The 23,229-nt window shown below is 51.8% G+C and overlaps 1 protein-coding gene across 1 annotated transcript in view; it reads left to right on the top strand.

Annotated features, from left to right (window-relative positions):
- Nucleotides 1–23,229, top strand: part of calcr (calcitonin receptor) — a 546,460-nt gene that overhangs the window by 488,066 nt on the left and 35,165 nt on the right. Inside the window, exon 13 of the mRNA XM_072509015.1 lies at nucleotides 1,927–1,993. Coding sequence (XP_072365116.1) covers nucleotides 1,927–1,993 — 67 coding nt within the window. The remainder of the gene's footprint in view (nucleotides 1–1,926; nucleotides 1,994–23,229) is intronic.

The following is a 23,229-nucleotide window of genomic DNA, read 5'->3' as shown; positions in this document are numbered from 1 at the left end:
TGGGACTAGGCAATAGCAAGTTCAATGACTTTAGAGGAGAAACAGAGTTTGGAGACAGGACACTGCTCCTCGAGAAAATAAACTGACAGACTCTGGAATGTGACAGGAACATCCCCCTGGGATGACAATTCACAAGCCTGTTATGACAAACCTTTTTAATTACAGTAGTTATGTTACATGGTTGGAAACACATTATCATATGAGAAACAAAAGCTGCTACAACTGTCGAACTCATTAATAACATTAACCCTAAATTGCAGAGCGCTGATGCTATTTAGCTGTACATTAGTAAATTGGCATATTTTCACTCCTTTTTCAGGGGTGATATTCCACTCCCACTTGGCACAGTGTCATTAAACTTTGGTTTATGTTTTGGTTTAGGTTTTTCAATGGACATGTGTTGGGAATGCATGAAACTTTCACTGCTCAATGGCACAAGTCTCATTATCATATACATTTGCTGCCTTAGAAATTGCAATGTCATATTGTTTCAAGGTGCACATCTAGTGAGTGTTCACAGCAAAAACTATTTTCATCATTTTGGCATTGATTTATAGTTTGTTCTGTGGGTTTGCAACCTGAAAAATTTCCTTTGCATTTGGTTTTAAATTTTTTTTCAACTTAAGTTTTCTGCTCCTACCATTAGATCCACATTGCATGCCATTAAGACACGGACTATTGTTTTGGTGGTGATGGGGCAACAACAACATTAAAGAATTAAATCATTGGAAATGAAAATAGGGCAGCATGTATAGGACAGCATGTATAGGGCAGCTTTGACAAACGGTCATCTGGGGCGGGATTCTCCAACCCCCCGCTGGGTCGGAGAATCGCCGGGGGGTGGCGTGAATCCCGCCCCCGCCGGCCGCCGAATTCTCCGGCACCGAAAATTTGGCGTGTGCGGGAATCGCGCCTTGCTGGTCGGCGGCGCCCCCCCCCCCCCCCGGCAATTCTCCGGACGGCGATGGGCCGAAGTCCCGCTGCTGTCATGCCAGTCCCGCCAGCGTGAATCAAACCACCTCCCTTCCCAGTGGGACTGGCGGTGCGGGCGGGCTCCGGGGTCCTGGGGGAGGGCGCGGGGCGATCTGGCCCCGGGGGGTGCCCCCACGGTGGCCTAGCCCGCGATCGGGGCCCACCGGTCTGCAGGCGGGACTGTGCCGTGGGGGCACTCTTTTCCTTCCGCCTCCGCCATAGCCTCCGCGATGGCCGATTTGGAAGTGACCCCGCGCATGCGCGGGGATGACATCAGCAGTCGCTGACGCTCCCACGCAAGCGCGGACTTCCGCCGACCAGCGAAGCCCCTTCAGCCTCGGCTGGCGTGGCGCCAAAGGCCTTTCCCGCCGGCCGGTGGCGCGCCAACCACTCCAGTGCGGGCCTAATCCCTCAAGGTGAGGGCTTGGCCCCTAAAGGTGCGAAGAAATCCGCACCATTGGGGCCGACGCCGTAGTGGTTCCTGCCACCCCATCCCGCCGGGATCCCTGCCCTGCCGGGTAGGGGAGAATCCCGGCCCTGGACTCGAGACGTTAGCTCTTTTCTCTCCTTACAGATGCTGCCAGACCTGCTGAGAGTTTCCAGCATTTTCTCTTTTGGTTTCAGCATGTATAATGTGTGGCTGATCCAATCTCACCTGGTTTTACATCCCTGCAAAATTGCAATTTACAACTGAATATGCACAAGTCCTGGAACGGTATTTGTTCCCACAACTTTTTGACAGGAAGACAAAAGCACTGAGACAATCTGACATCTGGTTGCTGCATGAAATCAAAATGAGGATTAATACATTAATGTGTTGCATTGGTATTGTCACAAAGAATCACTTAAATCAGAATTTTGAAGAAGTATGTTATTTTTCCTTCACTCAGTATTTAGATATGAATGTAATTCTGTAACTTGTGTGTTTCTTATTTGTATTTACATTTCTTGCAGTTGCTGGATAAGTGTTGAAACACATCTGCTTTACATAGTGCACGCTCCAATTGTTGCAGCGCTCTTGGTAAGGATTTCAACTGAACAGCTACTAATACAATTGTGTGGCCACGAGTACCCGTATTTTACTGAGCTACTATTATGAACAGTTTCCAAGAAGCACTTCATCTTTTAACACATTAATAACCTACAATTTGTAGTTTACAATGGTGGAGAAACTGTCAGCACACTCCATCATTACTGAGTAAAAGTGACAGCAACCTCTGGTGTTCACACACAAGTTGTTGTCAGGGATATCCATGTTCCTCTGCAAGATGTGCAGTTGCAATCTTTGCTTCTGTAAATCAACCTAGAATAAGTAATTTGACACAAATTACAACTGCTTAAATGTTTCTTGAACTGTAAAAATCATTGAAATTGGCAAGCTTTGTTGAATGAGATTTCACCAAGCTTTTAACAACATTCTGCCATAATTACATTTGAATGATCCCTCTGGTCCTGAAAAACTAATATAAGTGTGGAGTGACATTCGTTCAGAAGAACATTTAAAATTTCCATAATTTTAAACATATCGGGCACGATTCACCCAAAAGGTGAACAAAGAACAACAAAGAAATGTACAGCACAGGAACAGGCCCTTCGGCCCTCCAAGCCCGTGCCGACCATGCTGCCCGACTAAACTACAATCTTCTACACTTCCTGGGTCCATATCCCTCTATTCCCATCCTATTCATGTATTTGTCAAGATGCCCCTTAAATGTCACTATCGTCCCTGCTTCCACCACCTCCTCCGGTAGTGAGTTCCAGGCACCCACTACCCTCTGTGTAAAAAACATGCCTCGTACATCTACTCTAAACCTTGCCCCTCGCACCTTAAACCTATGCCCCCTAGTAATTGACCCCTCTACCCTGGGGAAAAGCCTCTGACTATCCACTCTGTATATACCCCTCATAATTTTGTAGACCTCTATCAGGTCGCCCCTCAACCTCCGTCGTTCCAGTGAGAACAAACCAAGTTTATTCAACTGTTCCTCATAGCTAATGCCCTCCATACCAGGCAACATTCTGGTAAATCTCTTCTGCACCCTCTCTAAAGCCTCCACATCCTTCTGGTAGTGTAGCGATCAGAATTGAACACGAGACTCCAAGTGTGGCCTAACTAAGGTTCTATACAGCTGCAACATGACTTGCCAATTCTTATACTCAATGCCCCGGCCAATGAAGGCAAGCATGCCGTATGCCTTCTTGACTAAGGGCATGATTCAGAGGTCTCGTTGCGCTCAAGCCACAGCGTGACGAGGCCGGTGAATAGCAGGAGTGGCCAAAAAGGTGAACTGTGCTGGGCGCCAAACTGTTTGTGGTGCAACTGGCCTTCTCCCACAGGCAGAATCAGGATCCCGTCAGAGTGTGGCGAGAAACCAATAATCACCACTGAAGACAGATTTCCATACAATTAATGGGAACCACCCAAATCCAATGGCCTCAAGTCATCCAACTGCCTCCCAGCAAATTGCCACGCTGGCGGCGATCAGTACCTCTTTTGAAAAACGTGATCCTGGCGGAAGGGCTGCTGTGGTGACCCGAGCATGTGAGTAGCAATCTTCGCTCAGGGGCAATGAGCCCTGGGTCAGTGGGGTTGTTGCTGTGGTGCTCGGGTGGAGGGGAGGAGGGGCAACTGGGGTGGGGGGGGGGGGGTGCAACCAGGGCTGCCGGTGGGCTACAATGGGGGTTTGGGAGTATTGGATCGGGGTGGGGGGGGGAATCGGATTGGGGAACTCTGCTGTGGGGGGAAGGCAACCATGTGTGTGTGGGTCCTCCATGCCAATCCCTGGATCGTGTGTACCCATTCTGAGGGCAACCCTAGTCCCTGCCTGTCTGCCCCACGGACTACCCATAACTTCCACCAACCGCAGAGGCCTCTGGCCGTGCGACTGAAGGCTATTGCTAACAGGGAATTGGTAATCGTGGTCAAGCACTTCACACATCCCAAGTAGGTGTGCCATGTAGCATGTAGGGCTTATTGCCTTACATCCAAAAGGCTGTGAGCAATGATAGCTACTCACCTACTTGGCTCCCCCCGGAAGCCCTTCCGCCAAGTTCACATTTTGAAAAAGGAGTACTAATCGGCGCCAGCGTGACCACTTGCTGGGGAGGCCGATGAATGACGGGAGGCCATTGGATATGGGGTGGCTCCCGTTAATTGTCTGGGAATAGGGCTTAAGTGGTGATAATTGGTTTCTCGCCACGCTACAGCAAGATCCTGATTTCACCCACAGGAGCGGGCCAGTTGCATCGCAATGGCCCTGGCACCGTTCTCGTTTTTGACCTTCCCTGCTCTTCACCAGCCTCGTTATGATTGAGCGAGAGCATAACAAGGCAGGAGAATTGCGCCCTGAGAAATTCTTTCAGTAGTGGGGAACTGAACTTGACGGGAGACCGGCTTCTCAGAGATCGGGGAGCCATTTTCGAAGGGTGACCCAATTTCTAAGTGAGCTTGAGGGTCCCCCACACCTCCCACCCATGGGCAATGCCACCTCCTGCAGATATGGGTATGGGTAACCCACCCCTCAGAGTGACAGCGGGCACAACACAGTGGTAGAATTGCAGCTAATATTTTAAGTGTATTTATGATATTTCAGCCTCCACGATAAACCGATGTGTATGCTTCACGTTTTGTTTCACTTTCTGTAAAATGTCCCTAAACATGTATTATAATCCAGAATTGTTACTTCCTGCTTTGCAATGATAAGAATTCTTTAGTTGGTGTGTCTGATGAGCCTGCTTGCACCTGCATTGTTGCTCCATGGGATGAATTTTAAACTGGGGTTGGTGTCCTTGCTCCGGCACACCCAACACCACCACCTCCGACATAAATGTTCAGACCAGATCACTCACAGGCATTTAACACTGAAAGGTTTTGGAGTGAGGTGGGTCTTCTGCACCCACAATCTTGGAGGAAGCCAAACGTCCAAGAGCTTCTGGCCAATAAAGTGACTGGGAGCTCTCTGGTCTCAGATGATCCTCCAGACCAGTGGTCACTTCTGGGACAAGGAGATATGCACCTATTGAGCCCGGCCAACACTGCTCGGGTGGTGACCACAATGGAAAGCCTGGAGCATGTGGTCAGAATCTTGAGTGGTGGGTCCAAGGCAAAGCCCAGTCTGTGACGACCATGGCTGAGGGCTTCAACATCATGTCCCAATCGCTCAGGGACTTTTCCCATATGCAGGTGGGCATTGACGAGCCACTGTGGAGTTTGTTCCAGTCACTGAGGGACGTGTCCCAGAAGCAGCTGGACATTGCCAAGTCACTGCAGAGCGTGACCCAGTCACTGAGGACCATTGCTACAGCCAATGGGGAGGCACCAGGAGTGTCAGGGCAAGATGATGCAGAAGCCTCTGGAGCTCAATCCAGCTGGCCCCTCCATCCCATGATGACACCCATGGTTGTACGGACACCGTCATGGAGGAGGAAGTGCTGGAGGCCAAGCTGAGGTCTGCCACAAGGAGATGACGGCAGTCTCCAGTTCTTCAGAAACCCCCCTCTCCTGACACCAGTGCATCACAAATGCAGTGGGCAGAACCGGGTGGCACGATGAAGTCAGTGACACTGGTAAGTTGGCCGGGGCCCTCGACTCCAGGCCCTCCAGAGGACGTCTGCCAAATGCATCAAAGGCCACAGGGTGCAGAAAGCAGCGGGCTGCCTCCACCTCTGATGTGCATCTTGGGGACACACCTAGACATAGCATAGCATAAGATCAAGAAAAGTGAGGATCACTAATTGGAGATGGGAGCAAGGTGGGTGCGGGGGCACTAACTATAGCTCGGGGGAATAAAAATGGCAATTGCTCACTATTAAAACATGTTACACTTGATACATGTGAAGCATCTGTCATGTTAATCTTCAGAGTAGGCCTGCCTGCCCCCTCACTCCCTATTGTCCTCCGCTCCCTCCACCCCCTGTGGGCACAGTGATCCAAGATCAAAAACCCCTGAAGTAGACCCCGTTCAGAGGATGGGTGTGAGCACACTGTCGGCAGAAAGACAGGAGGCAGACTTTGGTGTGAATAGAGCTTTCCTCACAGTGAGTTCATTCTCCTGCCTTGTATATTGCCACTCACCCTGGAGTGATGTTAGACAGATCCTGGGAGTGTGGAACAGGGTAGTCGGGTAGGGGGCGGGAGGGGGTGGAATGGGGGGGGAAGGAGGGGAATGGGAGGGGAAGGTGGGAGTGGGGGTGGAGGAGGTGAGTTGATGGACAAAGCCTTGTGGTATGAGAATTGGGTGAGGATGGGGGCCTCCCTAGTCCTCCAGGCATGATGGACCCTCGCCGCCTCCTGTCCTCCATCCTCCGGCTCCTCCTGAAGCTCGTCCCCATCTCCTCCTGGTCTGCCTCCTCCTCCTCCTCCTCCTACAGCATGTCGCTCCATTGCTGTGCGAGATTGTGGCGGGCGCAAGAGACCTCCACAAAGTGGGCGACCCTCTCGGGTGTGTACTGTACCACCAGAGCAGTCCAGGCATCAGAACCGCATTTTGAGCAGTCCAGTGTACCGCTCAATGATAGTATGGATGGCAACATACTCGTTATATCGAATCCCCGCCTCAGCCTCCGGCCTCTGCACTGGCACCATCAGCTAGGACCTCAGCGGGTGCCCCTTATCCCCAGGAGCCAACCCAACACCTGGGGTGGTCCTTGAAGATGCGAGGAATCTCAGAGTGTTCCAGGATGTAGCTGTCATGCACACTCCCTCGGAGCGTGCACACACATGCATGATCTGGATTTGGTGGTTGACACAAATTGAACATTCAGGAAGTTGAATCCCTTGCTGTTAATGAAGGGCAATCCCTGATCCCCGGTGCATGCAAAGCGGCATGCGTGCTATCAATTACCCCCTGGACCTGGGGCATCCCGGTGATGGCAAAGAATTCTTTAGCCCGGGCACCTTGGAGGGCTTGGTCCAGCTCATATTTGATATAGTCAGCTGTCCGAGCATAAAGGGCATCCGTGACCTTAGGGTATCACCTTTGGGCTGTAGCTTGTGATATGCCACACAAGTCCCTGCTTGAGTCCTGGAATAAGTAGGTGGCATAGAAGTTCAGGGCTGTGATGGCCTTCACGGCCATCGGGAGCGAGTGCCAAGTCCATGAAGATATGGCACAGGTGCCACACTGTCTCTTTGTTAGACGGAGTCTCCTGCAGCATCTCCTCGAAAGATCAACGATGCCTGTACACCTTGGGCCATTGCTGCCATTCCTCGGGGTTCCTCCTCGACCTGATGGGTGGCCACGTTTTCAGGGTGTGCAGTGCCACCTCCAGCCTGCATCGACGCTGCTGCTTTTTCCAGTGCCTGGCCACCTGTGCTGCCACCAGCACCGTGAGGGCATTCTCTGTGGGATCAATACCACCATCCATTTTAGTATCTGTAATGAATTAGAGAACGAGGCCACCAATCAGTCAGGGCTTCCACCCGGGTCCCTCAAATCCTCTAAGCCTCCCCACCCTAACATGTCCCGCCTTCTCTCAGAGTGCCACCCAGCGAGCCAATTGTGCTGGAAAATCTCACTCTGCACACTCAACCCTGGACACAGCAGGAGCCCCTAGATGCCAGACCCCTACTGCTCCCAGCAGTAGACTCTCAACCATGGCAAATCACACTGAAACGTCACACCAATGCAGAGAATGCCAGAAGAGAGAAAGAGCACCCTTTCCCATTCTCCAGCGCTGGCAGCAGGTCATCTTACATCCTCCCTTTCCTTAGTCCAGGCCACAGAAGCAGAAGAGCTAGCAGCAAACAAAGTCACCCCCTTTAGGCATTTGCAGCTACCAGTAGGAGCAATCAACAAGCACCACTTGAGAATATTTTCTTGATTAAACGATCAACAGTAACGAAGGTTTGAAAATCAACTATGTAACATTCCTCATATCACACTAACCATTAAACAACAAGGAAATGTCACTATTCCATATTGGTGCCAATACAAAGCTACCTCAGCTCATTTTCACAAAAAAACCCAAAATATCAGCCCTCGCAGGTTCCTCAATAGAAATGGAGCATAAGCCTGAGAATGTGTTATCATGTCCAGAACCTTGTCGTAGAAATAATCTGTCCATCAATGTGTTACTTGTTCCACATATCACTGCCGTTCTCTGTCCAGGAGCCGCAGCTGTGCAGGCCCCTGACACGGCCAAATCTCACTGGAACCAAATCCTGCCATCCATATATTTCACTAGAGCTCAAGGTGCAGTTGAACATCCTTGACTTCCAGCGTGTTTAACCCACCGTGACGTGCCAGTTACATGCAGCACTCACCACACCACAACAAAAGCATCAGAAATCTGCAAAAGCATTTCTTCAACAGCGTCACCAGGTGGCCCATTTGGATCAATGTCACGCATCAGGTCCCGCAGCGTCTTCTTGCTTCAAACCTGATTGCCTTCTGGACACAGACATCCCCCTGAGCCCGTTTTCCAGAACATAGGCATCTTCGAAAAAATTGTCCTTCTTTCTGGATACAGAATCATAGAATTTGCAGTGCAGAAGGCCATTTGGACCATCGAGTTTGCACCGGCCCTTGGAAAAAGCACCCTCCCGAAACCCACACTCTAACCCCACAACCCAATAACACCAAGCAACCTTTTTTTTTGGACACTAAGGGCAATTTAGCATGGCCAATCCACCTAACCTGCACATGTTTGGACTGTGGGAGGAAACCAGAGCACCTGGAGGAAACCCATGGAGACACAGGGAAAACATGCAGACAGTGACCAAAGCCAGGAATCGAACCTGGGACCCTGGAGCTGTGAAGCAACAGTACTACCCACTGTGCTACCATGCACAGGAAGGAAACAACAACAGAAGCCTCCAGGCATCTGCAGCCACCAGCAGAAGCAAGCAGCAAACACAGCATGCAGCTGTGAAGTGCTCTCAAATTAATGATGTCAATTCCTTATTAGCAATAGCCTTTAGGTGTGAAGCTCGAGGTGGCTCATAGTCAAAGAGAGTTAAATGACCTTCAGCATATCAGCAAGAACAAGGCTCTGTCTGGAAGTGTTTGGTAGGACAAACAGGCAGCAGCTATAGTTGCCCCTGTTATAGGTCTCCACAATATTTAATTATACTTGAAGGCATTACAGACAAAAAGCGCCTCACATTCTCCTCCCACGCCCGGCACAGGCGCAACCCACAGACATCAGCCTTCCAACCAAGCCCAGCGCCCCTGAAGGGTCCCCATCCCCCCCCCCCCCCCCCCCCCCCGGAGCGGGCCGGCTAGATGTCAATTTGACTCGCTCCCAGCGCGAATCTCGATTTTGGCTTTTCCCGCTATTTAACCGGCGCACCCAGATCAGTGCCGGGTGCAACACGGTGATTAAATTGCGGCTATGATTTTAATGGAATTTGCTGTGCTTAATATTTCCCACTACAAGTATATATATTTTTTAAACTCTATGACTTCCACCCATAAATGTTGCAATATATTTTAGGAGTGCATCATATTAGTGTACCAAGGATCATTTACAGGTTTGTGTTGCTGGTATGAATCCTTACTCACTGGCAGCATCTGTCAGAAATGCAGGCATTTGTTTCAGAAACATTTCCAGTCTTTACATGGAAAATTATGAGCATTGTGCACGTTAATTTCCCAATGTGAGTTGGCAGCAGGTGAAGCTCCTTGCCAGAAACTCGGACTTGACTCATTTACCCCTTTGGAATCTGTGTTGGAATTCAACCAAAACTTAAAAGGGCCTTCTGTGCTGACTACGACGATTGTGTGTGAAATGAACTTGGATGGTCTCAACTAATTTTTAAGTGGATAGCATGAATATTTTAAAAACACAGTGGACCTTTTAGAACCTGTACCTCAGAGGCAGCATTAGACAGAGGATTCTGAAATGATGAGCTGTGAAATAATCTGTCCATCAGTGCATCTGACCTTATGCACATCCTCTAACTCCCATTAGACTACTGGAGATAGTCTGCTAGATTCAATTTGAATCATAGCATGGCTATAGCACAGAAAAGGCCAGTTCTCCCAAGTGTCTGTGCTGGCCCTCTGAAGCAGTAATTCACCACTTCCCTGCCTTTTCCCACTAACCCTGAAAAATTTTCCTTTGCAGATAATCCTGTTATCCTCTATTGAAAGCCTCAATTGAGCCTACATCCCCCACCCTCTCAGGAGTGCATTTCAGATCCTAACCCATCGCTGCATGGAAAGGTTTTCCTCACGTCGTCATTGCTTTGCTTGGCAATTATCTTAAATTTTACCCTCTCATTCTTGATCCTTCCGGGGGCTGAGAACAGTTTCTCCCCAACTACTCAATCCAGACCCTCATGAAGCAGCAGTGCTAACCACTATGTCACTGTGCAGCCATATTGCACCATATACTTTTAATTGACTCTCTGTGTTCTTCCTACAAATATGAATCACCTCACACTTCTCTGCAGTAAGTTTCATCTGTCGCTTGTTCACGCATTCCATCAACCTGGTTATGACCTTTTGGCGTTCATGTTATCCTCCTCATGGTTCACAATACTGCCAAGTGTCATATCATAAGCAAATATTTCATTTGTGCCTTGTATACCAAGGTTCAGGTCTTTAATGCATATCAGGAAAAGGAGGGGTCTGAACGTCCATCCATGGGGATCACCACTTCACGATAAACCTTCCTTCAGTCCAAAAAGGAACTGTTCATCACTACTTTGTTTTTTGTCACTCAGCCAATTTCCTATTTAACTTTGCTCACAAGTCTGTTGTGTGGAATTTTATCAACTGCCTTTTGGAAATCCATGTGTACCACATCAACTGCATTACCCTCATCAATCAAATCTGTTACCTCATCAAAAAACTCAAGCAAGTTAGTTGAATATAATTTTCCATTTACAAGTCCAAGCAGGCATTCCTTAATTAATCTATATTTCCTGAAGTGATGAGTATATTTAAAGGCAATCAATTGTTGAGTTGTAATTTTCCCGGCTAATTTTTTACAACAATTTACTTTGGCTATTCTTATCCATTCTTACTCCATTGAAGTTGGCATTCCCCCAGCAAATTCAATTGTTCTGGATTGTTCCGTGCCCATTTCCACAACCAAGCTAACACCTTGTGATACAATGATCATCACCTCCTAAATGTTGCCCTACTGACATTTGATCCACTTGGCCCACCTCATTCCCAAGAACCAGGGACAGGGTTCTCTGCTAACCGACGCCAAAATTGGGAAAGGTGATTGGGTGGAGAATAGTTTCTGACGCCAAAATAGCGGTGTGCACCGATGTGACACCAAATCATGATTCTCCGTCTCCTCGGCAGCGGTGCCAATGCGCTCCGGAACGCACGCACAGTAAACATCGTTTGCACATCATTAGCGGGCCCGACCCAGCATTCTACGGGGCCTCTACGATTCTCCGCCTTCGATAGGCTGAGTTCCCGATGGCGCGGTTAACTTGTGCTTTAAAAATCGTGAAACCGCCGTCGTGACTACTGAGGGAGAGAGAGAGGAGGTAGGAAACGGCGAGGAGAGACTGCGGGCTGCTGAGCCGGACACTGGCCGGGCTGGCTGGGGTGGGGGGGGCTCTGCCAGGGCCGGGGAAGGCGGGGATGGGGAACAGGCCGAGTGGCCGGGGTGACCCACCACGGATCTGGGACGGCGTCCAGGCATGAACCACCATTACCGCAGCCTGCATGGCAGTCATCTTGCTGCGCAGCCCACTAACCACCCACCCTGGCCCCTGGTTCTGCAGAGTGACACCGACCATATGGGTGACCCCATCCACCCCCTCCTCCCCCCCACCCCACCCAGCCACCATTCTCTGGCGGCCCACTCAGGGCAACACTCGCAGTAGCCCCTATGGGGGCCGCAATGCCTACCCCTGGTGGGGGCAGTGCCAGCCAATAGTACCCCTGGCATCAGGGATGACCATGTACCCCTCTGGACCTCGTTGGGCATGGGAGTATGCACCATGCTAACATGTTGGCCTTTCACCCCTTGTAGACAATGGATATTGGGATTCAACCAGCAATGGCGGCCTTCCGGCTAGTCACTGCAGCCCTGGGGGATGCACTGCGGCTGTACGAGCTGGAGCTGATCGAGGAAGAAGAGGAAGCTGCAGCAGCGGAGCACGCAGCAGAGGGGCAGGTGGCAGCGAGGTCGAATAGCCAGCTGCCCAACAGGCCGAGGAGGAGGAGGTGCCAAGGAGGCGCCGCATGAGGCCTCGTGTTTAACGACAGCACCTGTCATTCGAAGACCTGCCGGACCGGGCATGCCGTCGATGACTCTAGCTGGGCAGACAGGCTGTGTGACATATCTGCCAGATGATGGAGCATCTGGCACCGCGGGGGTATGGGGGAGGACACCCGCTCCAAGTGGCCATCAAGGTGATGGTCGTCCTGAACGTTTATGCAACGGGGTCCTTCCATGCGCCGAGTGGGGACCTGTCCAGGATCTCACAGACCTCAGTGCACAGGTGCATTTGCGCCATCACAGCGGTCCTATATGCAAGGCGTCTCAATACATCCATTTGAATGTGGACTGAGTCACCCAGGATGCCCGAGTATCGGGGTTCGCCGCTATCGACGGGTTGCCCTGGGTCCAGGAGGTGATCGAAGGGATGTACATTCCCCTATGGGCTCTTGTGGATAACAGGCTACTCCACACAAACTTAAAGGGGTTCCATTCGATGTACGTGCAGCTGATATGTGACCATCAGGTGCGCATCATACACCCCTGTGCCTGGTACCGGGACAGTGTGCACAACCCCTTCATCCTGGCACACTGGACAATTCCTAACATATTCAAGATGCAACCCCCGGCTGGGTGGTTGACTCCTGGGTGACAGGGGTTATCCACTACGGTTGTGGCTGATGACACCTGTCCAAAGGCCAAAGACCGGCACGCAGACCCGCTACAACGAAGCCCATGCAGCAAGCAGGAGTGTGATCGAGCAGTGCTTCGGCCTCCTGAAATGCATTTCAGGTGCCTAGACGACTCTGGAGGGGCCCTCCCGTTTGATGCTGAGAGGGCCGTCCGCATTGTGGCGGCCTGTTGCACCCTCCAGAACATCGCACAGCAGAGGGGCAATGTGTTGGAGGAGGAGGAGTAATGCAAGGTCTCGTCCTATGAGGAGGATGCAGGGGTGGGTGAGGGTAGGCAGGACATGGAACCCAGGCAGGGATGGGAGGGTGAATGTCGTGTGCGCCAGAGCCAATGCGCACGGGACGCTCTGATCGCCTCCAGGTTCACCGACTTAGGTGGGGGTGAACTGGCCAGAGGCACAGACACTGCATCCTAACGCTACTGTCCCTCACTAACCCCTCCACTTCCCGCCACTCCCAGATTATGCAGATTATTAAAGGCCTCTACTATAATTAAAGTATACCTCTTGCAGTTCTCGGTAATTTACTTGCAAGGAAGTTCCTCTGCAACTTTGATTTGTTTGTTAACAATAGTTAAGTAAAGCATTTCTATTCACCTCCCTATATTTAATGACTATAGAAGAAGATAAATTATTAGCTGGTGAGCCTTTACTTTTTTAAATAATACGTTTTATTATCTAATAGAATGGGAGGACAACTCTGTCTGTAGAGTGCACAAATAACTCAATGCAGGAACTCCAGGCCATTCTCTTTGACCTGAATAACCATACATCCCGTAAATATCATCAACAGCAAGAACTTGGGGTTGCATTCTCCGACTTTGAGGTTATGTCCGTATGGTAATACCAGGTATTGCAGTACCGGAGAGGTGGATGACCATTGGCTAGACCCAGGAGTCTACCATTGGCTGATGTACATAGCTCCGTCCTGAGAGGCGCAGTATAAGAACCGATGCCATCCCAGCAGCCTTCACTTTCTGTATCGAAGCTGCTGGGGAAGAGTTCTATCAGATTAAAGCCTATTAGTTATGACTCACCTTGTCTCGAGAGTAATTGATTGCGCATCAATTTAATCTGCTACAACTTCAGTTGAAAGGATGGATCTCCGTATCAAACCGGAGTGCCTCCAGCTCAGCCCCCACGCGGACAACTCTGCTGCTATCTTCAAACATTGGCTGGCGTGTTTTAAGAGCTACCTCGACACGGCCGCCGACACCCCCACGGAAAGACAAAAGATGCACCTTCTACGCTCACAGGCCAGCCCTGGGATCTACCCTCTGATCGAGGAGGCGGAGAATTATGCTGCAGCTATCGAGCTGCTAGAAGGACATTATATCCGTCCTGTGAACCAGGTCTACGCCCGTCACCTGCTGGCGACTAGGAGGCAAAGCCCCGAAGAAATGCTGGAAGACTTCTATTGGGCACTGCTGGTGCTGGGCCAAAACTGTGGCTGCCCGCCAGTTTCGGGGATCGAGCACACGGAACTTTTGATCAGGGATGCTTTCGTGGCAGGTATGACTTCCCCCGATATCCGCCGAAGGCTCCTAGAAATGGACACACTGGGACTTACTGAGGCACGGGCCCTGGCGGGGTCCATGGACGTTGCGTATAACAACGCGCTGCCTTTTGCTCCCGGACGCGTGGCGCCCCCTGGGCTGCGTGGCACCCCGTTGCGGCAGCCCCCCAGAGCTTTCCTCTAACCCCGCAATACCAAACTCCGCAAGCCTGCGCGGCGAGACGGCCTGCTACCGCCGCCGGACACGCTGTTTTTTCTGCGGGCAGGCGAATCATCCCCGCCCGCGCTGCCCGGCCCGCACCGCCACCTGCAAAGGGTGCGGCAAGAAGGGCCACTATGTCGGGGTCTGCCAGGCCCGCGCCATGGCCGCGGTCTCCAGCGACTTTCAGCAGCCTTTTTTTCAGACCCCGGCCGTCCAACGCCCACCGCCACCCCCCTATCCTCAGGCCACGTGCGACCCACGGGCGTGGCAATTTTGCCCCACGGCCACCACGCTGGACGGGTGGGCGCTGCCATTTTGTCCCTCGCCGCCGCCATCTTCTGCATCCCCGGACTCCATGTGCGACCCATGGCTGACGCCATCTTGGATGGGGCCTCAGGCCCCCAGCACAGCCAACTACACGCTGCCCGACCAGAACTCTCCTTTACTGCAGCTGGCCCCGGTGACTCTGGACCAGAGACGGCCCCAGACGCTAGTGAAAGCTACTACAAAGATCTCCATCAACGGCCACATGACGTCGTGGTTGATCGACTCTGGGAGCACGGAAAGCTTTGTTCACCCCGACACGGTAAGGCGCTGTTCTCTTGTCACCCATCCGGTAAACCAAAGGATCTCCCTGGCCTCCGGGCCACATGCGGTGGAGATAAAGGGGTTCTGCCTAGCGAACCTCACTGTCCAAGGCAGGGAATTCCGCAATTTCCGCCTGTACGTTCTGCCGCACCTCTGCGCAGCCACCCTCCTTGGGCTGGATTTCCAGTGCCATCTGCAAAGCTTGACTTTTAAATTTGGCGGCCCTATGCTCCCCCTTACTGTCTGCTGCCTCGCGACCCTTAAGGTCGACCCGCCTTCCCTGTTTGTGAACCTCACCCCAGATTGCAAACCCACCAGGAGCAGGCGGTACAGTGCCGAGGACCAGGCCTTCATCAGGTCGGAGGACCAAAGGCTGCTGAGGGAAGGGGTCATCGAAGCGAGCAACAGCCCCTGGAGGGCTCAAGTTGTGGTGGTAAAGACCGGGGAGAAACATAGGATGGTCATTGACTACAGCCAGACCATCAACAGGTTTACGCAGCTGGATGCGTACCCTCTCCCCCATATAGCCAACTGGTAAACAGGATTGCGCAATACAAGGTTTTCTCCACGGTGGATCTCAAGTCTGCCTACCACCAGCTGCCCCTCCGTAATGGTGTCCGCCAGTACACTGCCTTCGAAGCAGACGGGCGGCTCTATCACTTTATAAGGGTTCCCTTCGGGGTCACGAATGGGGTCTCGGTCTTCCAGCTTGAGATGGACCGAATGGTTGACCAGTACGGCTTACGCGCAACGTTCCCGTATCTGAATAACGTCACCATCTGCGGCCATGACCAGCAGGACCACGACACCAACCTCCGAAAATTTCTCCAGACCGCAAACATCCTTAATCTGACTTACAATAAGGATAAATGCGTGTTTAGCACCGACCAGCTAGCCATTCTAGGCTACGTAGTGCGAAGTGGAGTCATAGGCCCCGACCCTGAACGCATGCGCACCCTCATGGAATTCCCCCTCCCTCACAGCCCCAAGGCCCTAAAGCGCTGCCTCGGCTTCTTCAGCTATTATGCATAGTAGGTCCCCAATTACGCAGACAAGGCTTGACCCCTGATCCAGTCCACAACCTTCCCCCTGTCGACGGAGGCCCAGCAGGCCTTCTGCCGCATCAAAGCAGACATTGCAAAAGCCACAATGTGCGCCATCAACGAGTCCCTCCCCTTCCAGGTCGAGAGCGATGCGTCCGACGTAGCTCTGGCGGCCACCCTCAACCAAGCGGGCAGACCCGTGGCCTTCTTCTCCCGCACACTCCATGCTTCCGAAATCCGCCACTCCTCGGTCGAAAAGGAGGCCCAGGCCATAGTAGAAGCTGTGCGACACTGGAGGCATTACCTGGCCGGCAGGAGATTCAGTCTCCTCACGGACCAACGGTCGGTTGCTTTCATGTTCGATAATGCACAGCGGGGCAAGATTAAGAACGACAAAATCTTGCGGTGGAGGATAGAACTCTCCACCTACAATTACGAGATCTTGTACCGTCCCGGGGAGCTGAACGAGCCTCCTGATGCCCAGTGCCGCGGCACTTGTGTCACCGCACAAGTGGACCGCCTCCGATCCCTCCACGAGGACCTCTGCCACCCGGGGGTCACTCGTTTCTTTCATTTTATCAAGACCCGCAACCTGCCCTACTCCATCGAGGAGGTCAGGACCGTCACCAGGAACTGCCAAACCTGCGCGGAGTGCAAGCCGCACTTCTACCGGCCAGAGAGGGCGCACCTGATCAAGGCTTCCCGTCCCTTTGAACGCCTCAGCATGGATTTCAAGGGCCCCCTCCCCTCCACCGACCGCAACACGTACTTCCTGAATGCGATTGACGAGTACTCCCGGTTCCCATTCGTCATCCCCTGCCCAGACATGACCACAACCACCATTATCAAGGCCCTCCAGGGTATCTTTATACTGTTTCCCCGCATACATTCACAGTGATAGGTCCTTCTTTATGAGCGACAAACTGCGTCAATTCCTGCTCAGCAAAGGCATCGCCTCCAGCAGGACGACCAGTTACAACCCCCGGGGAAACGGGCAGGTTGAGAGGGAGAACGGCACGGTCTGGAAGACCGTCCTGCTGGCCCTACAGTCTAGGAATCTTCCAGCCTCCCGCTGACAGGACGTCCTCCCGGTGGCCCTTCACTCCATCCGGTCGCTGCTCTGTACTACCACAAATCAGACACCTCATGAACATCTCCTTGTTTTCCCCATGAAGTCCTCCTCCGGGACCTCGCTCCCAACCTGGCTAGCGACACCCGGACCCAACCTGCTTCGGAGACATGTGAGGGCGCACAAGTCGGACCCGTTGGTGGAGAGGGTCCACCTGCTGCACGCCAACCCCCAGTATGCCCATGTAGCGTTCCCTGATGGCCGCCAAGACAGGGTCTCCCTTCGGGACCTGGTGCCCGCCGTAGCCCCACGCGCATCCGCACCATTGCCCCCCACCCTCCCCGCAGCACCTGACCGGAGGGTCAGTACTCCCGCCACCCCTACCTAGGCCCGAACAAGCACCGACGCCCCCTACAGGCGCCCCTACCCTCTACCCACTTTTTGCCCGAACAGCCTAGGGGTGACGAAGCTGCCTGGGAGGACGACAACACGTTCCCGGAGTCGCAACCGCTGGGGCCCCCATCAGGATCACCGCCGAAGCCCAGACGCTCCAGAAGGACGAGCAGGCCACCCGATCGACTGGTTGCTGTACCATGAACACTTTGCTATTACCCTCGACATCACGGCACCTCCATACCTGGTCCTACCATGCGAAAGGCGACATTAACGCTGGCCATCACCCCGCCGGGTTCTTTTTAACAGGGGGTGAATGTGGTAATACAAGGTATTGCGGTACCTGAGAGGTGGATGACCATTGGCTAGACCCAGGAGTCTACCATTGGCTGATGTACATAGCTCCACCCTGAGAGGCGGAGTATAAGAACCAATGCCGTCCCAGCAGCCTTCACTTTCTGTATCGAAGCTGCTGGGGAACAGTTCTATCAGATTAAAGCCTATTAGTTATGACTCACCTTGCCTCGAGAGTAATTGATTGTGCATCAATCCGGAGGAAGCATCTGGTCTTGCGACCAAAAAGTCGGTGTCGCCCCCGCACCAATGCTTCGCCCAGTGGGGGTTAGCAGCCGCGCCACAAAGTTCCCGGCTTTACTTGCAGATACAGATGCAGAATGCGCATGCTCATGGCGGCGGCAGCGCCTTACAACATGCCCCCCTTTAACGCTCCTCGCCACCAACGGACCACCCCCCACCAGTCCCCCCAGCCCTCGCCGAAGCCCCCACTGCCAGTGGAATGACCCCCCCCCCCTCTTCCCCCCCCCCCCCCCCCCCCCCCCCCCCACCCCCCGACTGTGGCAGCGCTGGGCACAATTGAGAAGAAACGCGACTGATGCCGTCGGGAAGTCGGCTCATCAGGGGTGGAGCATCGGGTGAGGGCCTCAGGTGACGTCCTGAGGCCGCCCAACGGCATGCAGAGTACGCCGTTTTTGAGGGGGCATCCGCCCCCAATTTTGGCATAAAAACGGATTCTCCGGCCAATCGCTGAACGCAATCGGACAATCCTGCCTCTGAGCTCTGGGTTTTGGAGCTGGAGTAGCTGCTGGCTCCACTGTGCTGCACCTACAGAATTGAGTGCTTTATAGATACCATGTTTGTATATGTGGTCATCCATGTGAGGTTTAGAGTATGCAGGAACAGGGAGAATGGGTGACCAACAGGCAGTTCGAAAGAAATAGTCAGCTAGTGCAGGAAACCCTGAGCACATTCATCCAAAATGAAATATCTGCCTTGTTCTCTCCTAACAGACCAGTATGTTCCTCTGCTTAAACAATGCAAACACCTCTACCTCAACTACACCTGTGACAAAACATACCATACTCCAACAACTCCTTCCATGTCTTCTTTCCTTCCCCACTGTCTTACTAGGAACATAAGGACCTGCAAGTTTCCTGATTGTTCTGCTGCATGCTCTAATTGGATGGCAAAATGTACAGCATGCACCAGAGAGTGATTCAAATGCAGAGCAACATCTTGCTGGAATCGACTAAGAATAGAACTGTTGCCACAACATCCATAGTGTAATAACTGGTATGGGCAAATTGTATTTTTGTTTGATTGTTTTTTGAAAATCAAATTAATGAGCAATGACCAAATGGTTTCCACACAGCACCAAGGACCCGGGTTCAATTCAGGCCTTGGGTGATGTCTGTGTGGAGTTTACATGTTCTTCCTGTGTCTGCATGGGTTTCCACCAGGTGCTCCGGTTCCCTCCCACAATCCAAAGATGTGCAGCAAGTTAGGTGGATTGGCCATGCTAAATTGCCCCTTAGTGTCCAAAGGTGCACAGGTTAGGTGAGGTCTCAGGGATAGGGAGGGTGGTCTTAGATAGGTTTCTTTCAGAGGGTCAGTGCAGACGCAATGGGCCGAATGTCCTCCTTCTGCAGTGGGAATTCTATAATTCTATGAAAACAGTTGGCTCTGACTTTCCAACGAGCATTTATTCAATTTGACTGCACATTTAAATAACACAGCCATGATATAGGCTGGTAGCTGGATAATAAGCATTAGAGTGCCAGATCACATTTCTATGGTCATCGACAAGCTGTGTATTTATGTTGTGGTAACCTTTCTATTTGTTTAAGCATTCAAGTTGATGTTGGTTGTCCATTGGCCACATGGGTTCAATCAATAGATTCTTTTTATGGTGTCTGGGAAAGTGAGAAAGATGTTTCCCCAGGCAAATGTCACTTGATTTATAAAATTCTGAATTGCAAACTAACTTTATCCAGCAGATGTTCCGTCAAAGGCATAGATATTTAATAGCAACACGAATAAGACAACCTCAGAACAGTATCCTAGGCCCTCACGTTGATGATAATTCCTGTGCAACAGACCCAATTACTTGCAGTTTAGTGTAGACATCAAACACATATGTCCTCTGAGATACTGAGAAAGGCTATGGGGGCGATTCTCCGCGGCGTGGACCAAGTGCCCGCGCCATCGTGAACGCCGTCACGTTTCACGGCGGCGCGGACAGGGCTCGGGCACGACCTATTCGGGCCCCCACAGGGGGCCAGCACGATGCTGGAGCGGTTCACCCAGCTCCAGCGTCCGCCACGCCAACCCACGCATGCGCAGTTGGTGCAGCCCAATCCTGCGCATGCGCAGTTGGGCCGTGCCATCCTGCGCATGAGTGGGGAACGTCTTACGTGTGCCGGCCCCTCACCAACATGGCGCCAGTGTTCTGGGGCCTCGTGCGGAAGGAGGTAGGCCCGGGGGGAGGGAGAGGCCGGCCCGCAGATCGGTGGGCCCCAATCGCGGTCCAGACCCCATCAGAGGCCACCCCGGTGAAGGAGGCCCCCTCCCCCCCCCCCCCGCCCACAGGCCGCTCCCCCAGCGTTCCCGCCGGCAGCGACCAGGGTTCGACGGTGCCGGCGGGAACCTGTAGTGTCGTAGCAGGCGCGCGGCGTATCCGGGCCGGAGAATCGCCGCTCGCCGGTTCTCCGAGCGGCCCAGTGCAAATCGCGCGCCGTTGGTTTCCGGGGGGTGGGAGAATCCCGTGCGGGGGTCGGCGCGATTCGCACGGCGCCCCGGTGATTCTCCCACCCGGCGTTTGGGGGGAGAATCCCGCCCATGGTCTGTGAACATGAATTTTCACAATTGATATACTTTACTCAAATTTTACTGAGGTTGAACATGTTGTACCCTTACAAATTGTTGCCCTTTTATGTATTTTCTTATTTTCTTTTCTTTTCATGTACTAAATGATCTGTTTTGCTGCTCGCAGAAAAATACTATTCACTGTACGTCGGTACACGTGACAATAAACAAACAAACAAATCCAATTATGTTCATCCATTTCATGCAGCACTTGGGAAAAGTGAAAGAGATTTCACAATTTTTCTAGCTGCAACTTTCTATGCTGCATTATTTGCCCGGGCATCAGGGAAAGGAATCTCTGGTCCCCCAGCCACGTGTTTCTGGGCAAGCCATTCGCTGGTGGTGGGATTCTGTCTTCCCGTCGCTTCTCAGTAGGATTTCCCATTGAAGCGACCCCATGCCGCCAGGAAACCCATGAGCGCAGATGTGCTGCCGGTGGAAACAGGGGGCTGGATTCTCCATTTGGGAGACTAAGTCCACACGCCGGCATGAAAACGGTGCTGTTTTACACCAGGAAAAGTGGTGCAAAATGGCCACCGATTCCCTGCTTTGGGGGATCTAGCAGCCAGGCAACATAAAGCGTCCAGCTCTAGCTGCTGATATGGCCTGGAGCATTGCCGGGTCCGTGGCCGCACATGTGCACGGCGGCACGTGCGCAAGGCAGCAGCCTACGGCGGCCGCGCCGTGCTTCATGGCGGATCCAGCCCGCTGGCCCGACCCGCAAAAATAGTCCCCCCACTTCGGCCGGCTCGCGCGCCTCGGACCGCCCTCCCACAATTCCCCCAGCCCTGAATAAATAATGCCCCCCTTGTCCGCCGATCGGCCCTTCCCCAACTGTGGAAGCACTGGACTGAGTCCACAGCCGCCAAGCTGAGTTCCCGACGAATAAGATTATACGTGTCACACGCGTGCTATTTAGGCGGCGGAGCATTGCGAAAGCGGCGCCGCCCCCGATTTCATTGTCATCGGGGACTCTCCACCCCATTGCTGAACGTGATTTCAGCACCAGGGATCGGAGAATCCAGCCCAGGGTGTCCCAACAGTCAGAGAATCCCGGCCCAGAAAAATCACAAATGACACCCTCTGTGACTGTGGAAATGTCACTACCCCTCCTCATTCTTCTCAACTCACTTTACTCTTTGGCATAGCCACATTATCCTACTCAAATGATTCCAATTTCCAGATGGGTAAGACTGTCCACTCTGTCCACCCTGTCCACTCATACCTATCCAAATATAGCCAGATCATCTTCAGCAATGTCTTCTCTTCCTACTTTCGCACCCATAAATTCTCCCAGAGAGCTTTCTTTGGCCCATTCACCTTTCCCATCTTTTCTTTACCACCATAATAGAGATGAGGTCAAGTTCCACATGGACACTGATGAAACCCAACTGTGCCACTTGTCCACCTTTCTTTATCCCTCTTATTTTTCTGTGTTGTCAGCATGCTTGATCAAACATCTAATCTTAGATTACTTTTTATTCATACATGGGATATGGCAAGCATTTACTGTCCAACCCTTATCCTTAAGAAATTGGGAGTGAGCTGTCTTTTTGTACCATTGAAGTGATCAATGAAGTGAAAGTACTCCTACAGTGTTTATGGTAGGGAGTTCCAGGATTGTGACCCAATGATGATGAAGGAAAGTAAACATATTTCCAAGTCAGGATGGTGAGTGACTTGGAGGGGAACTTGGGTATGAGGTTACTATGTATCTGTTACCCTTGTCCTCCTTGGTTGAGCTTACAGGTTTGAAAAGTTCTGTCAAAGTAGCCTTGACAAGTCACTCAGTGCATCTTGTAGATGGTACATCTGTTATGATGAGCTTGTCTTGGGATTTGTTAGCTTCTTATTCTAGAAGAGCTTTCCCTGTATGTAATGGTCTTTGTTCAAGAAGCATTTATTTACATGATAATTATTTACACAGGTTAAATAAGACTAACATAAAGTGTGAGCTGCCCTTTGAGATGCTACTCAGACATTCTTGCTGTCAGTGACATCATTGTGACATAGCTTCTTTTCCACATGCTCAGTAGACACTTATTAGAGTCACATACTTTAGTGACAGTACAATGATGGTGGAGGGAATTAATGTTTAAGGTAGTGAATCGGGTTTTTCCAGCATTTTCTGCTTGTTTTGTTCAGCAAAGATGTTGGAGCTGCACTCATCAAGGTAAGTGGAGAGTATTCCATTGTAAATAGTGCCTTGTACATGGTGGGCAGGCGTTAGGGAGACTGGAGATGAGTTGCTTGCTGCTATATTCCAAGAACTTGATCTGTTGTTATAGCTACAGTATTTATCTGGCTGGTCCACTTCATTTACGGTAAATGGTAACCCCCATAATATTGATATTGGGGGATTCTGTGATGGTAAGACCCCGCTAATCCTTTTAGCAATCTCTTTGAATCTATGTCCCCAGTTATTGATCTCTCTGGAAATATATTCTTCCTTTCCTCTCT

This window comes from Scyliorhinus torazame, chromosome 6 (assembly GCF_047496885.1).
Source record: "Scyliorhinus torazame isolate Kashiwa2021f chromosome 6, sScyTor2.1, whole genome shotgun sequence".
Taxonomy (NCBI): domain Eukaryota; kingdom Metazoa; phylum Chordata; class Chondrichthyes; order Carcharhiniformes; family Scyliorhinidae; genus Scyliorhinus; species Scyliorhinus torazame.
This window is presented reverse-complemented; position numbering and strand designations above follow the sequence as displayed.